At 41.3% G+C, this 14,985-nt stretch overlaps 1 protein-coding gene across 2 annotated transcripts in view; it reads right to left on the bottom strand.

Moving 5' to 3' along the window:
* The window catches only part of PAMR1 (peptidase domain containing associated with muscle regeneration 1), a 55,977-nt gene that overhangs the window by 9,820 nt on the left and 31,172 nt on the right, over nucleotides 1-14,985 (bottom strand). The window contains exon 7 of one of the 2 annotated variants that reach the window (XM_010406675.3): nucleotides 995-1,165. The exons of the other annotated variant lie outside the window; for it this stretch is intronic. Within the exon in view, the coding sequence (XP_010404977.3) occupies nucleotides 995-1,165 (171 nt within the window). The remainder of the gene's footprint in view (nucleotides 1-994; nucleotides 1,166-14,985) is intronic. 2 annotated transcript variants of the gene reach the window in all.

Raw genomic sequence — 14,985 nt, 5'->3', positions numbered from 1 at the left:
CCACGTAAGTCACTTAAGGCCTTCTCTTATTTCAGTACTTTGACAGTAATTGTCTTTTTCCTTAGGCTCAGGGTTATGACCTTTTTGATTTATTAAAAACAAAGAGAAAACATGTGGGAAGGAGAGACCTAGCACTTCAGTGACTGCCAAGTCTAGAGACAGCTCTTTCTATAGATCTTTAGCCAGGGCCATGATGCAGCAGGGACTTGGCATGATCCTGACATTACATTTACTGCAGTTGGAGACTTCTCTCTAGATAGAAGAATACCTATTGCTTGCTCTTTCAAATGAATTTATATACAGCTGTGTTACAACACTCCCCCCAAAATGTACATTGTTTGACATAACACAGTTGTAAAAACACTTTATCGTTTGACACAAATTATTCTGGAATATGGAAAGTAAATTGTGCAGTGCAAATCAACTAAAGAAAATTTAAAGTCTCTTTGGATGACAAGAAGGAATTTTACAGCTGAACCAATGTGAATGGTAGGCATGCCATCCTGCACAGTCAGAATGAATGGAAGTTTCTTTTTAATCAATTTTTGTCTAGGATGGGAATTCTGTTGAAATAAGAGTCTAGTGTTCACACAGTAAGCCCCTATTCACCTCCACAGAGTGCACCAGACTTCTGCAGAGAAGGTGTCAGACATAAGGAGTAATGGGAGTAACTATTCATTGTCGCACTATGTCCCTCACTTGGCTTTGGTCCTGGGCATTTTCAATCTGTGTGTAAGAAGGATATATGCCTAAAGACTTTGAGGTTATTAATTTTCAGTGAATTTAAGTTTCAGTCAGACCTTTATATAAAAAAGTCTTGCAGGCTGGGGTTCCAGCAAAGTAAAATAAGAATTCCTACTGGAAGACAAGGAAGACAAAAGGATGTGTTATGTCACAGACCTTCCAAATTTCAAGTGAGATTTAGATAGTCTAGTTTCATGGGAATACACTGGCCAAAATATTTGATAAGATTTAAAACTTAAAGTGACCTTACCACATTCAGGATGACGTGTTGACCAAATCCCATCAAGCTGACAGTAGGCAACACGGCTGCCTTTTAAGCTGTAACCTGCGTTGCACTTGAAGTAAACCCGGGCCCCGTATTTAAAGTCATCTCCTTCCACAATACCATGAGCGGGAGCACCTGGAGTCCTACACATCACCACTGACAGTTCAGATATTTCAAAAAAATCCACTTTATTACAAAAAACAGGACTGTGTTAGGATGATTCTTTACTTAGAACATTGAAAAACCAATTACAATGGACACAGGAGTCAAAATTTTAAGACCAGTATATGCTGATCTTTTGAAAGTTGCTTAGATGTCAACTCTACACACACTTACATCCCACTTTTCAAAATCTATCTAGATCCATTAGGTTCAATGGGATTACTCTGAAGTGTCACATGATCATGTTGTATAAGTGTTTGAATCATTAGGGCTCATTTGGTCAGAATATTAGTACTTGAAGTACTTTCCCTTTTAACAGGAGTTGTGAATGAACTACCATCCTTGGTCAAGAAAAAATTTAGATCCTTAAAAGCCTTATACTGAAATTCTTTTAAATTCCTCTTTGCATTTTATATAATTTTCAGATAACGTCTCAGAAATATTAACACATCATTATTTGTGTAAATCGAACCTTAACATAATTACATTTAAAAGGAGCCTTGATATTAACTAAACTGGGATATTCACCCTTTCCACAGGATTTGCTCTATTGGGAAAATACAGATCATGGTCTATATAAGTACTGCAAGTAGTAAATAAGAAATTAAGCATCAAAAGCAAGATTTCTTTGACAGCATCAAGCCAACCATGCTATGATCCACCCGGCACAGAAACCTGTCCAACTGTGGTAAACAGCAGGTTTGAAGGAAGGACTATAAAAACAGAACAAGCATATAGAATACTTTCCTGGCATATTCTGTCAGCATTCAGAAGTCTGAAGCTCAAGGACTACCTGAACTACAGTGGTATTTTTGGTATAACCTACCCTGCTGATATTTTTTTAATATTTATTTGTCTTAGTATTTTCTAAATGCAACCACACACTCACTGTCCACAATATCCTGTGGCAATGAATTCTACAGGCAAAGTGCAAAAAATGCACTGCCTTCTTTAGTTTTTTTTCTAGCCTGCCACCTGATAATTTTATTTGATACTGTACTTTCTTTTGAGAGGCAGAGAATATCCACACCCTATTAAGCTTCTCCAAGTCACTTTTTACACTTTTTAAGGCCAGTTTCCTGTATGTAGAAATGACGTGTGTTTCTGTAGGCAATGTAGGAAATGCATGATTTATTATCTACACAGTTACCCATCTCTTTGTCTCTGGCTTTGCCTGGGCCATTCATTGTGAAAAACTGCATGGGAGAGGATTCAGTGCAAGACATAGATACACATATGGGGTTTTTACCTGTCACCTGTGGTGCTCTGCTGACCATAGATAGATCAATGCTAAAGAGATCATCCCTACTTTATGCTTTAAGAATTTTGCTTTTCTGTTTTGCCTCATAGCCAGCTGCTTGCTAACCTGTAACCAAATTTTGATACTTAAAACTTTCAGAGGAAAAACTTTCCAAAGGCCTCTGCCCTGTAATCCTTACATGGAACACACATCAATGCATATATTTATATGGATTGTGGACCATCCAATGATTCATATAAAGAAGACACCAAACAAGTTAAAAGAATCATTTGTGCACTAGTGAGCAAAGGTCTTGGCAAGAAAAACTGTCTAAAAATTAAGCATTAGAGCGGGGCTTGGACTATAATGCTCCTAATCAAAACACATCCAGTTAAGGGGAGCTCTACATTTCCTCTTGGCTCCAAGTATTCTGCATCAATGTCATCATTAGCAAACAAATAATGATAAAACTTCTAAAAAATTCATTCCTAGCCCTTGATGTTTCTCATGTGAAATATAAACACATAGATGTGTATACATATATAGGTGGGTACGTGTATACACAAGCACATAGATAAATGAAACAGAAATAATGGGAACATAGAATTTCTAGGTGTTTTTAATTCTCGGAACAGTTATGTTCCCACTCATGATCTGTGTGTTCCCAGCCACTCCCTCCATATCTTTCTCTGAGCATCAATCCATTTCCCTACACTTACATTTCTCTCTTTCAATGTAAAGTCACGCTCAGCTTGTCAAATGAGAAAATTAGATGAACCATCTCTGCACCACTCAGACTTCTACTTTTTGGCATAAATACATGTTTTCTGTTTTGCTTATGGTCCAGTTCAGCTCTGCAGAACAAATATTTTGGTGCTTTTGTGTTCTAGGTCCATCCTGGAAAAAATGTCACCAAGCTACAGTTGTTTACTAAGTATAAGTATCTGCTCTTGTTCAGTCCCTAAGTGCTTAAGATATTGAGTTTCTAGTCCTTTTGATTTGTTTGTTGCCAGACTTTCTTTAGATTTGCTGTGCCCCTGTGAGCCAGCTGGAACAACTCTGGTTTTATTTATGAGGTAAATTCAGTATTTCATACACAGATTCATTTAGTACTGAACTATGGCCTAGAGCAGAGGACATGGAGGCAGAAGGTCATGAGATCTAATCATAGCTAAAAAAATGTGGTCATAGGTAGGTTGCTTCATCTGCTGTATGTGACAAATAAGAGCACCCTTCATCATAGGGATGTTACAAGCATTAGCTCATACCCACTTTTGTTGCAGAGCCACTGCAGGGTTTCTCTGATGGCAAAACACCTTAGTATTATTAATAGATGTGTCCTATTGTTACCCATGACTTTAGCAACTGGTTGTCTATTCTCTCGTAACACAGGGTCTTCATCATTTCTCCTATACTTTAAAATTTGCCACTGGAGGCACAGCCACTCCATTTGTTGGTTTTTTTTTTTTTTTTCTGTGGATCATTTTGTAAGCTCATTCTTTCTACAAATTAAATGTAGTTTTAAATCTTGAGATGTTCCCTGCATCTCAGTCCCACAGCTGAGCTCTCTGTTTTCAGTGATATTATCTAGTCTGAAAGTCTCATACAGTTACTCCAGTAACTGTTTCTACTGCTTTGGTTTGAGCTCTGTAGGTTTTTTCTTCTTCAGTTTGACTCGCCTTTTATCCCTTTCACCTAATATGTTTCAGGGAGATCTTTTCCACCTTTTCCCTTTACTTGTGAACACTTCAGGCAATGGGGTTTTGAAGAGTTATTATGAAGGGAATCCTAGCCCCTGTGTTTCATCCAAGTCTATCTTATTTTTTTGTGGATAGCTTCCCATCAAGAGTGAATTTGTCTGGTTCTTACATCTTTCAGAATGTTCAGTGTATTCCATTGAATTTTCAGACAGCCTTCTTTGTTTGAGATATTTTACTGAAGTCTTTCAACATTCTCTTCTAGTGTACAACTAAATCCAACTCTTCAACAGACATTTCTCAGAAGTCAAAAAGAAAGGAAAAGAACATTTTATAAATGTCATTCATACCTAGCTCTGCCCTCTGGATACACATTAGCCATAAAATCCAACCACGTGATCTGACCCACTTCTCTTCAGTTTCTAGGCTTTCTAAGGTATTTGATATTATTTCAGATTCCCTTGCTTAGGCAGGATGTACCTTTCCCTGCCATCTATTGAGTATTTCTGAATATCAGTCCTCCTTCTGTACATGGTCCAGCAGAGAGGGCTGGATGCCCCTCACAGCTCTCACTCACCTGCAGCCATCCCCATCCCAGCTTGTATCCACCCCCAGCTGTACCTGTGCCTGGTCTAGCCTGACTGTTGCAGCCCAGACAGGGCTATGAGCTATGAGGGAAGCAGGTGGTGGGCTGGCCAGGAGTACTCCATGATCCTGAACTATTCTTAGACCACCAGTTAGACTGCTCTGCTCCACATGAAAAAAACCCCAAATCAAACAACATTCCTATTCCCTGTGACTCCAGCTTCCTACCTTTGGGGCAAGTTGGACATGTGTCAAGTGTTCTACCTCTGCACCTTCCTCTTGGACCAAACCCACCAGGAACCCAGAAAATGGACTAGGTGTCTACAGAATTCTACTATGAGGTGGTAATGGACAGCCAAATATGAAAGACATTCATTCAAGTTCTGTCAAAAAACATCTGAGCAACCCAGAGACTCCATGAGGGTCAGGCTGATCCCATTTTTCCTGCCAGGATGTCATCAGATCGATAAAGTTCCTGGTGAATTTATATTGAGAAAGGTGAAACTAATGTTAGGGAAAAATAATATTGAGAGTGATTAAGAGCTAAGAATGACCACCCTGCTCACACAAAAGTTAAAAACTATAATAATTGAAAAGATAAAAGATAAAGAAAATATATACAGAAAGGATATATTAAAATGTTTAAAGGAGACAAAAAGGTATATTCAAGCAGGATAAAATTAGGAACAGGATAATTCTTACTCAAAAAAAAATTTATGAAAGTCTCCTTGACAAATGTTGGAAAGGCAGTAATAGGATGTAAGTAGAAATTATATGAGTCTCATCATTTGAAAACTGAAACTCTAGCTAAAAAAATAGAACAGACTTTGTAGGGAACAGGGCAACACCAGCAAACACATCATGAGTGGAGAGATTTTTGTTTGTTTTAATTTTTTCTATATTTTGCTACACAGTGTTGTTCCTGGGAAGTTCCACAGTTAATCTATACAGGTATAGATTATCTATAGGTAACCCTTGCCACTTTAGGGTTGGAGGTGAATTTTGGCTTGATACAGCTCTGTACAGCTCATAAGAGAGCAAAGTAGGAATGTATATGATAGGGTGGTTACAGGCTCCTCTGGCAGAAATGCTCAGTTGTGACAGCCCAGCTGTTAGATAATAAAAACCAGAGCTGCCTCAAGTGTTTGTATCACAAACTCACACATTCCTGATAAAAATTATTACACTTCTTGCCTCTTACTGTGGTGTCTTGGGAAAAAGAAAACAATTTCTGTCCCATATGAAACATTAAATTAGCTTCACATTTCACAGATAACTTCACTAAATCTGAGAAAAACTTGACTAGAGGAACAGTAAGTTCCTGAATTTTTAAGTAAAATATTCTATTATTAATAGTAACAGTACAATTCCTTTCCCTTTTAAATTATATGTAAGAGACATTCCTCAGATCAGAATTATCTGCCATTTAGAAATAGTCTTCGGGCTCATTTTATCACCAGTGAGATAAATTAGATGATCTCCTGAGCTACACTTTTCTCTCTCCAGTATCCTTCAAATCTTGCCTGATGGAATTATCATTTGCTTTTGTCCCAGAGTCTGTTCACTAAATGAACACTGTTTTTTTTCTGCTGCCTTCCTCTCACCCACTTTGTTAAATAATATATACCCCCTCCTACATATAATTTATTATGTCTAAATTCTGCACAACCTTTCAATAATATATTGCATGCCTGAAATAAACCTCATTTCTCATTGCTGGTACCAATAAGGGGTTTGTATTTCCCTTTTTGTCCCTGCCTGAAATTAGGTGCAAGAGCTTGCATGGAATTTTGTTCTTAATTTACTTACAACATTTTTTAATATTGCTACTGCTAAAGAAATTTATCTTGTTGCATATTCCCAAATCAGAGTTTGGCTTTCAGGCTGACCCATGCTACTGTATATAGCTCATTTTGCCTATGTAGTATAGCTCTGAACATTTTTTTATAGAATCACAGTGTGGTTTGGGTTGAAAAGGATCTTAAAGATCACCTAGTTCCAACCTCCCTGGCATGGGCAGGGAACCTTCCAATAGGCCAGGCTGCTCGGAACCACATCCAGTCTGGCCTTGAAGACTTCCAAGGATGGGGCATCCACAGCTTCTCTGGTCAATCTGTTCCAGTGCCTCATCACCCTCACAGTAAAGAATTCCTTCTTGATATCTAACCTAAATCTACCTTCATTCTGCTTAAAGCCATTCTCCCTTGTCCTATCACTATCTGCCCCTGTGAAAAGTCTCTCTCTAGATCTCTTGTAGCCCCCTTCAGGTACTGGAAAGCTGCTCTAAGATCTTCCCAGAGCCTTCTCTTCTCCAGGCTGAACAACCCCAGCTGTCTCAGCCTGTTCTCATAGGAGAGATGCTCCAGCCCTCTGATCATCTTCCTGGCCCTCCTCTGGACTTGTTCCAAGAGGTCCACATCACTCTTGTGTTAGGGGCCACAGAGCTTTTCTAAGTGCTTGTAATGTTGCTTTTGCATAAGGTGTGCTGGTGTGCTCAGTGGAGGCCAAACACTGAAAATGGTCACAGAAACCGCACTGGGTAACCAGCTGGGGAATAGAGCAGCTTCTGCTGTTATGAATCCTAGCATCTTGCTGCAGAAAAAGAGAGAATTATGGACTTACATTGGAACCCCTGGGGCCACCATGCTACCTAAACCAGTCTAATGACTGTCAGAGAAAGCCTGATAGACTGAAACTGAAGAAATTTAAATAACTATCCTCAAAAAGAGGACATTTTGTCTGGAGGAAGCCTAAATTACATTCTCTTCCCCAGTGAACGCTGTCATTACTCTGCATGCTGCTAAAAGCCACAGCAACCCGTGAGCCAGAAAAACGCCTGCGCAGGGATTCTGAGCATCAGGATTTTGGATCAGAGCTTTGGGGTTTCATGGTTTCACCGCAGTGGCCAACAAGTGCTCTGGAGCCAGAGAGCCTAGAAGCCTGAGAAACATGGCCCCAAGATCCTGTTGCTGGAGGGAGCACAACATACAGAGTATATGAAAGTGACTTTCTTTTCCTCTCTATGATTAAGGAAACAAAAATTAAAGGAAAAATCCAGCAGAAAATACAAATTTCTTTGAAATTTTCTGCTATGAAACCATTCTAACAGAAAACTCCCAGCCAGCTGCACATACATGAACTTCATACAGCTCACTGATATTTGCAAAGGCTGCCTACAGCCTAGCCTGCTGAAGTCAATAGTGATAAATCCCATCATGGTTGACGTTTTGACTGTAAGTCTGATTTGATCAAATTCTTTTCCTTGGTTTAAGTTTTGTTTAGAAGGCAAGCCTGATTATCTGAGTATCATTACATAACAGTTATCTCTGTTTTTCCAAAATTTTTTATAACATTAGAATATCTGCATTTTACTGCTGGGGATGCTAGAGCAGGGAGTTACCAAGTCATTAACCTGAGGGCAAACAGTGAGTGACTGGCAGAGCTAGGAACAGTCCTGTCATCTCCTGATATTCTTACTACATTTACATTTAAACTGACCTGACTTTGTGCAGAAATCAGCAGTAAATAATTATACCATTTTGTAATCTACATATTATTCTCAGCAGCAGGGTTTTGTCCAAAGGCAATGGAGCCATATGGGAGCAGATAGTTCAGTGTGTCTGAACACGAAGCACATGAGTTAAGGAGGGACCCAGCCACAAGCCATTAAGCAGCTACTGCTGGGTATTGTGATTCCCTTTGCAAAGCCCCATGTGTAAAGAGCTCTTCTGAATTCAGACTTACAGAATCTGGAGTCTTCACTCAGTTTATTTCCTAATCTTGGCCCATGAGCTCTGTTGGTCCATGTAAATCTCTGATACTATTTATTCCTATGCTTATCCCTTCTCTGCCCAGCATGCATCCACAAGGTGAGGACGCCCCAGGTTCTCAGAGGGTTTGCTGGCAGAGGAGAACTGCCATGGGGGAGGGCTCAGATGGTTCTCCTGAGACATCCTCCTTTTGCAGTTTGGCATAGCAGCCAGAGATGGTTAATGCCTATCACATAAGCCCACAGAGACTAACTTTAGCCAAAAGCATAACGATATTGGCTGTAAAAATATTTTTAGAATGGCTGTATCCTCTAAGAGAATGAGGTGAGGGATTCCTGGAGGCCGTGGTTCAGAGTGCTCAAACCTGCTTTTCTATTGCTTCCCATAAGCAGTGCACAGGGCTTTCAAACTAGCATATGAGTTTGGCAATGGATTTGATAAAATAGTCTGCACTGGGAGGTGTCAGGCCATCCTGCCATCCTGAGGCAGCGTGGCTCTGCACTCTTCTCTGCTCAGGCCTGAGAGACCTTCATGTATTAGGTCACACGCACTATGAGGCAGGAACCCTGACTCTGGAATGATTCTTTAGGAGTCCCAGTGTTCTTGTCTGACTCTTTTCTGCCTTCAAGGTTCTCTACACACTGGGATCATGGGCACATCAGAAGTCTGCTGATAGCAACATTGGATTTGTGAGGCCCTGTAGTGCCTCGTAGAGCAAGCTGTGTAAACTGTGATGGGAATCTCCTCTCTGTGACACTGCTGACACTCTCCCTGAGTCTACAATTCTTTCAGCAAAGGCTTTGTTCCTACAAGGAGCTCAACTCACAGTGGTGGTGCTTACACTCAGGAAAGAGCCTGGCGTCTTCTGATGCTATTCTCAAGAATAACTCTCAGCTCAACATCTCCTGAATAAATGGAGCAAACACTGCAGGATCCAGCATAAGGAAACTAACATTCTTCCACCACCTCTCTGAACATCCCACCTCTCCTACACTGGAGAGCACTGATGACTAAGAAGCCACACTGAGGAGCCCAGCTGTTCTGCTCCAGATTCTGGCAAGAGCTGCATGTGAATGGGAGCCAGAGAGGCTCGATGGCATTAGCTTTGCAATGTGATCTTCATTCTTCCCCACAGCAGGAACAGACTGCTGGGAGCTGAACAGCTTTGGAAGACAGGTGGTCTTGGTCAGGACTCTGAAGAAAATGCTTTGTGGGGGTGGTGTGTGTTTACACGGGCTGTGTCTGAGGGGGCTGGTGATGACTAGAATGCTCGCTTGTCTTCTTTGATTCCTCTCAGAACTTTTACTTTTTGGACCTGACAGGCTCTGCACTTTAGGTGAAAAAAGAATGTGACTGCAAATTTTAGAACAAGAAATTAGAAGAGGGTGAATGAGGAAAGCCTAGAGTGCTCAGGTTTGGATTGAAAATTAATTATTTTTAAAGCAAGACTCTCATAGCAGAGAATAAATGCTTGGAAACACTACAGTAGATCCTGTACAGGAAAGGGCATGGAAACTACTGTGATAAAAAAGGTGTTCACAGTGAGGGCAGTGTTTTCTGAACAGCTACAGGCACATATCAAAGGAGCTCTGCTCTACTTGGTCATGCCTGTCACCACACACTCAGCAATGAGTGGGTGAGGCTCTAGGCAGGGGCCTCAGAGGTACCTCAAACCTCTGTGTTATCACAGGCACTTAGCCAAGGCTAAGCTCCACAAAAGTGCTCATGTCATGGTGATTGCAATAGCTAAAAGAGCAAATGTCCCTCAGGAACTTGGCCTTCAGTATCAAATAAAAGTCCTGAAGGAGTAACAATTATTCCCTGAAAGTGTGCCCATGCATTGCAGGAGCTTCCATTTAGGTTGTTGGCAAGGGAGGATTTTTGATAAACTATCTCTGCCCTCTGCCACTTGTATTCCAAAAGAGAGGAAACCCTCTACCCTCCTTCATGCCTCTTGTGATATCCCAGGACACATCCTCCCAGCTCCCTGCCCAGCTTCAGCCACAGCTCATGCAGAAGTGCTGGGGCAGACTATTCATTACAAAGGTCTTTGGCCTTAATCTGTCCCCCATGAAAGTCCTGGAAGTTCAAATCTCCTCTCATTGCATTTTGTCAGTCCTCACATTAATCCTGGAAATGTCAAAGGAAATCATAAGAAGAGCAGCTGATCAACCAGCTCCAAGAACCAGAGAGTAGGTTTCCAGTCCTGCTCTCTGGGCCTCTTTGCTTTTGCAGTAGTTCCACCAGCTAGGAATAATTACACAAAATTATGACGTAACCCCTACTGAAAACCAAATCTTTTCATTCCCTTCCAGCCAATTGGAAGTCACCCCTGATGTTTTCTAGCTCCCTGCCTCTGTGAATGAGACCGTATCCATGAGAAAATATGCTTGGATCACTCACTGTGATTTATTCATCCGGAGGCAATTTGGAGGCTGTTGCTTACAATTAGCCACTTGATCTTTATCAGCATTGTTCCTAGCCCTTAGAAAGCTGTGTCTCTGGATACAACCTTTCCGGTACTTGGATGGCCTATTTAATTATACAACTGAACCTGTTTGTGCATGGGATACTGGAGTGAATGAAATCCTAACAGTCCTCAACATTCATTTTCTCTATCAGTAGCAAGAACTAATATTTATCATAAGTTCCCTAACATGTCCCTTGGAAAACATCACGGTATCACGCTTGAGGGGAGAGGACTGTCTGCTCAGGGGGAATATTGTAGGGCAAGAAAGAAGTGGATATGCTCATTATTACATCAAATTACAAATGAGAGAGTAAATAATCCTGAGGTGTTTCATTGTGGAGATGTCATCTTTCCAGATAAACAGGACAAGCCCAGGCAATACTGGATAAAAAAGGCACTCTAAACAAATGCATATTGCTGTGAAAAAATGTTTCTGAATGTGCATTAACTGAAACAAGAGAACAATATTTAATGATATAGATTCACCCTAGCATAGCTGACAGAATACTTCATTCAGCCTTTTGCAGGGGTCTGAGCTGAATTTCGTATGGGAAGGAAGATCTGGCATTGCCCATTTTAGAAAAAGAGATGGAAATTACCAAGTGTTGAGATGAGAGTATAGGGAAAAGAAAATGATGGGAACTTAAAAGCAGAAGAGTACAAAGAAAGTAGCAGGACAATTTGATTGGCTGTGAAATGGAGTTTCTGTGCTCTTGAAGAAACCAAAATGGAGAGTGGGAGTCATAAGAAAGAACAAGTGGGATTCTGCCTGGTCAATTTTGTCATCATTCCTGCCTCCTGGGGCCATTCTGCCTTTTGCATCACCGGCAAACAGCATGGAAGACAATGAAATGATTCCCATGAAGGGAAGTGTGTAAGGTAGCTGCCTCAGAGATGTGTGAGTGTAAAATCCTCAAGGAGGAACAAAGCTTTTTAATGAACTTGGGGGAAGGAGGAAGGGAAAGAACAAAACAGTCAGCGCTGAAGAATGCTGATTATTTTAGCAAACTTTCAAAGCAATTTTAAGGTTACCCCAAAGCACTGCAAGAGCTGCAGTCTGTATGCTTGCACCCCAGAAGTACAAGCAGTGTATCAGCAGTCTTCAGAGAGGACTGAACAGAGGGGTAGGAGGGGGAAGAAAAAAAAGCTGTATTTTGGGAAGGTTCCTGCAACTGAAGCTTACGACAACATGTTTTCAGGCCATAGACACTGGAGAGAGGCCAAGCAGGAACAATTCTGACCTATTTTGTACTTTTCTTTGGGTTGTGCTTTGTTTTGGGAGGGTTAGCAGTTGCATCTAACCCATCACTGTATTATGGAGAGGTAGGTTTGGTGTTGGCATCTATCGCAGGGTGTGGGTGGTTGCTGAGTTTGGGGGTCTCCTTTGTGTCATTGGTGCTATTTATGGTTTATTTGGGTGGAATGTCAGTGGATTATGTTTATTCTTTGTCTTTAGTGGCAGATCCTTTTCCAGAGACCTGGGGGGATTGGTTGTTATGGTACGGGTCTTGTTTTAGTTCTTGGAGGTAGTTATTGGGGGAGTTTACTGAATGCTGAAAGTTTGGGGTGGCTGCTGTTGATAGCGGGATGTCTTCTGTTCAATCAGATTTCAGTGGTGTAGGGGTAGGGATGGTTTTGGTGGGGTCTGTTACTAACTTGATTTGTTGTTTTGGAACTTGAGGTTATCTGACATGGTCATTCAGGCAGTTTAAGGCTAGAAATCAGAGAACAGTTTAATGTAAAATACCACCTTTGGGATTCAGAGATAGAGGTTTACGTCCTTTTTTCCTGAGGTGATTTGTGGAATTCTAAGAAGAGGTGTAGTCTTCACTCACTGGTTCAGAAGACCAACGTTTTTTTCTAAACTATTGGAGTATTTTTAGAAATTGACTATTATGTTTTTCTAGGGCTCCAGTAATGGAGAAGAGGATTAGGAGGGTGGTGAAGCAGGTGAGGGAGGCTAGCTGGCCAGCAATGATGAATGGTTGATACAGACAGAGATCCTAAATCTAAAATCTACTCTGGGCCCTTCTCTCAGTTCTTCTAGCTCCAAAAAACCCAAAAGCTACATCTCCTCATGCTCAGCTCAGAGGCAGAAAGCATCTCCATCAGCAACTTAACAACTGTATGCCAGCCCCCCATACTCTGTGACCTTTGCAAAAGGTGGGGCTGAGCTTGAAGTGTGCCAGTGATGCAGACTGTTTTTTGGCCAGTTTGCAGTTATTCTGTGCTGAAAAGCTGGTTTATGCCATGCTTTAGAGGAGGCTTGTCAGAGACACTCAGCCTCGTAAGTGATGCAGCGGTGAAATGACAGGAAAAAGTACCTTTGTTCCATCCAGTGTGGCAAAAATACCTGGGATGTAGCTTGGTCCAGCCTGTCCTCCTGATACTGATTCATCTTTCCACATGGCAAGTCATACCAGGGAGAATCCTATGGAGGGTTTTATCTCTAAGATGTCTTAGCAGACTGAGGAAAAAGTTCAATATTGTTTTGGGGTGGGCAAGTAGAGACTCCCTATGAATATACTTAATGGAGTTAAGAAATACACTTTTTTTCCCATGGCAGGCCTATCCTTGGATGGATTACATTAACAAAGTGACAATTTCTGGTTTATTTAGATGATAGCAATGCCTGGAGCTATGCTCTGGGCAGAATACCATGGGGTTTTACCAGATATGTTATACTTTCTGAAAAACTAAAAAAATTGTCCGGTTAATTGACACTGAGGAAATAACAGAGGGACAAGAGGAGCTGACAGTAAAGCAGATGTTCTGTCTCTTTCAGCCTTGCTGTCAGTGGCGCTTATGCACTGGAGTTTCAAAGCACTAAACAATTACTATGAGATCACACACTGTTAAATGGTATGAGCACCTTCCTCCCAGAGTGCATGACTTACCCAATCCAACAGTCTTACTGATGGAACCGAGGGAAAGACCAGTCCTAGGGACCAGTTTTCTGCAAGTTGATTTACAGGCAGCTGTAGTTTAGTGGCTGCTTCAGATGTTTGTGGCAATATCCATCCTCAGGCATCAACATAATTTTTCTCTTAGGCGTTTCTGTCCTCCTATGAGGTGTCTTGGTTGTTTGTGTAACAGGGGCTGCACAGCTTTAGTTTATTGCTCAGTGAATTAAGACAACCCAAAATTGATGTTAGGTTATCTTAAAGCACCAGACATAATGTTTGGTGGTTTGGCAGTTTCTGTGTGAACAGTCCCAACATCCTTCTAACCAAGGGAGAAATCTCCAGGATATATACTGAACTGCAAACTGGGAGCAGAAATCTCTACCTCCATCTCAACCCAAGCCCTTCAAATTCCTGCACTAGGCACTAACCAGCACAGATTGCCTTGTAAACACATGATTCTCCTGGAAAGGAGTACGCTGTGGGGCAGTGAGTATGCTGTGAGGCAGGATGGGGAAGCAAGGATAACATCCTAGCAAACATCTAGGCAGCATAAAATGTTCTTCTGATCAGCTCAGTAAAACAAAGGAGGGCATTATGCCACCAGAACTGAACTCTGAAGTGACTTATTAAAAACCTCTCCATATTATGTTGTCTCTCAGAGGCAGTTCCAGGAAGGTTCTAGAGAACAGCCACCTCTGAGATTGTCATGTGGGCACACTACAGAGCTGCTGCATGACAAGCTAAAGGCTGGTGCTGTGTTAAGCTTGTAGCCCCCATGGATCTTCAAAACTCGAGAACTGCCACATTAAGTGAAAGGTTTTTGTGTGGGTCTCAAGGCAGGTGAACCCTTGGATTGTAACAGTGACAAAGGCCACTAGCCTTTACTCCTTAGCAGCTCCAGGTATATATGTCCTTCAACAGCAGGAGCAGGGTTTTTATTTCCCATCCCCTACACATATGCCTATAGGGAGGACAGTGGAAATGAGGTGAAGAAGGAGTGGCATTAATTTCATCTCTCTGACATAGCCACCAAAAAAAAATGACCTTGACACAAGTGAGGAAGGACTCTGTCTGTTTAAAAAAAGCTGTTACAAATGTTCTTCCACTGGAAAAACCAGGCAAAGCCCAACAAACAATAAAAAAAAA

The sequence above is a fragment of the Corvus cornix genome, chromosome 5 (assembly GCF_000738735.6).
Source record: "Corvus cornix cornix isolate S_Up_H32 chromosome 5, ASM73873v5, whole genome shotgun sequence".
In the NCBI taxonomy this organism is placed as follows: Eukaryota; Metazoa; Chordata; class Aves; order Passeriformes; family Corvidae; genus Corvus; species Corvus cornix.
The sequence above is the reverse complement of the archived record's forward strand: the minus strand, read 5'-3'. Positions and strand labels throughout refer to the sequence as shown.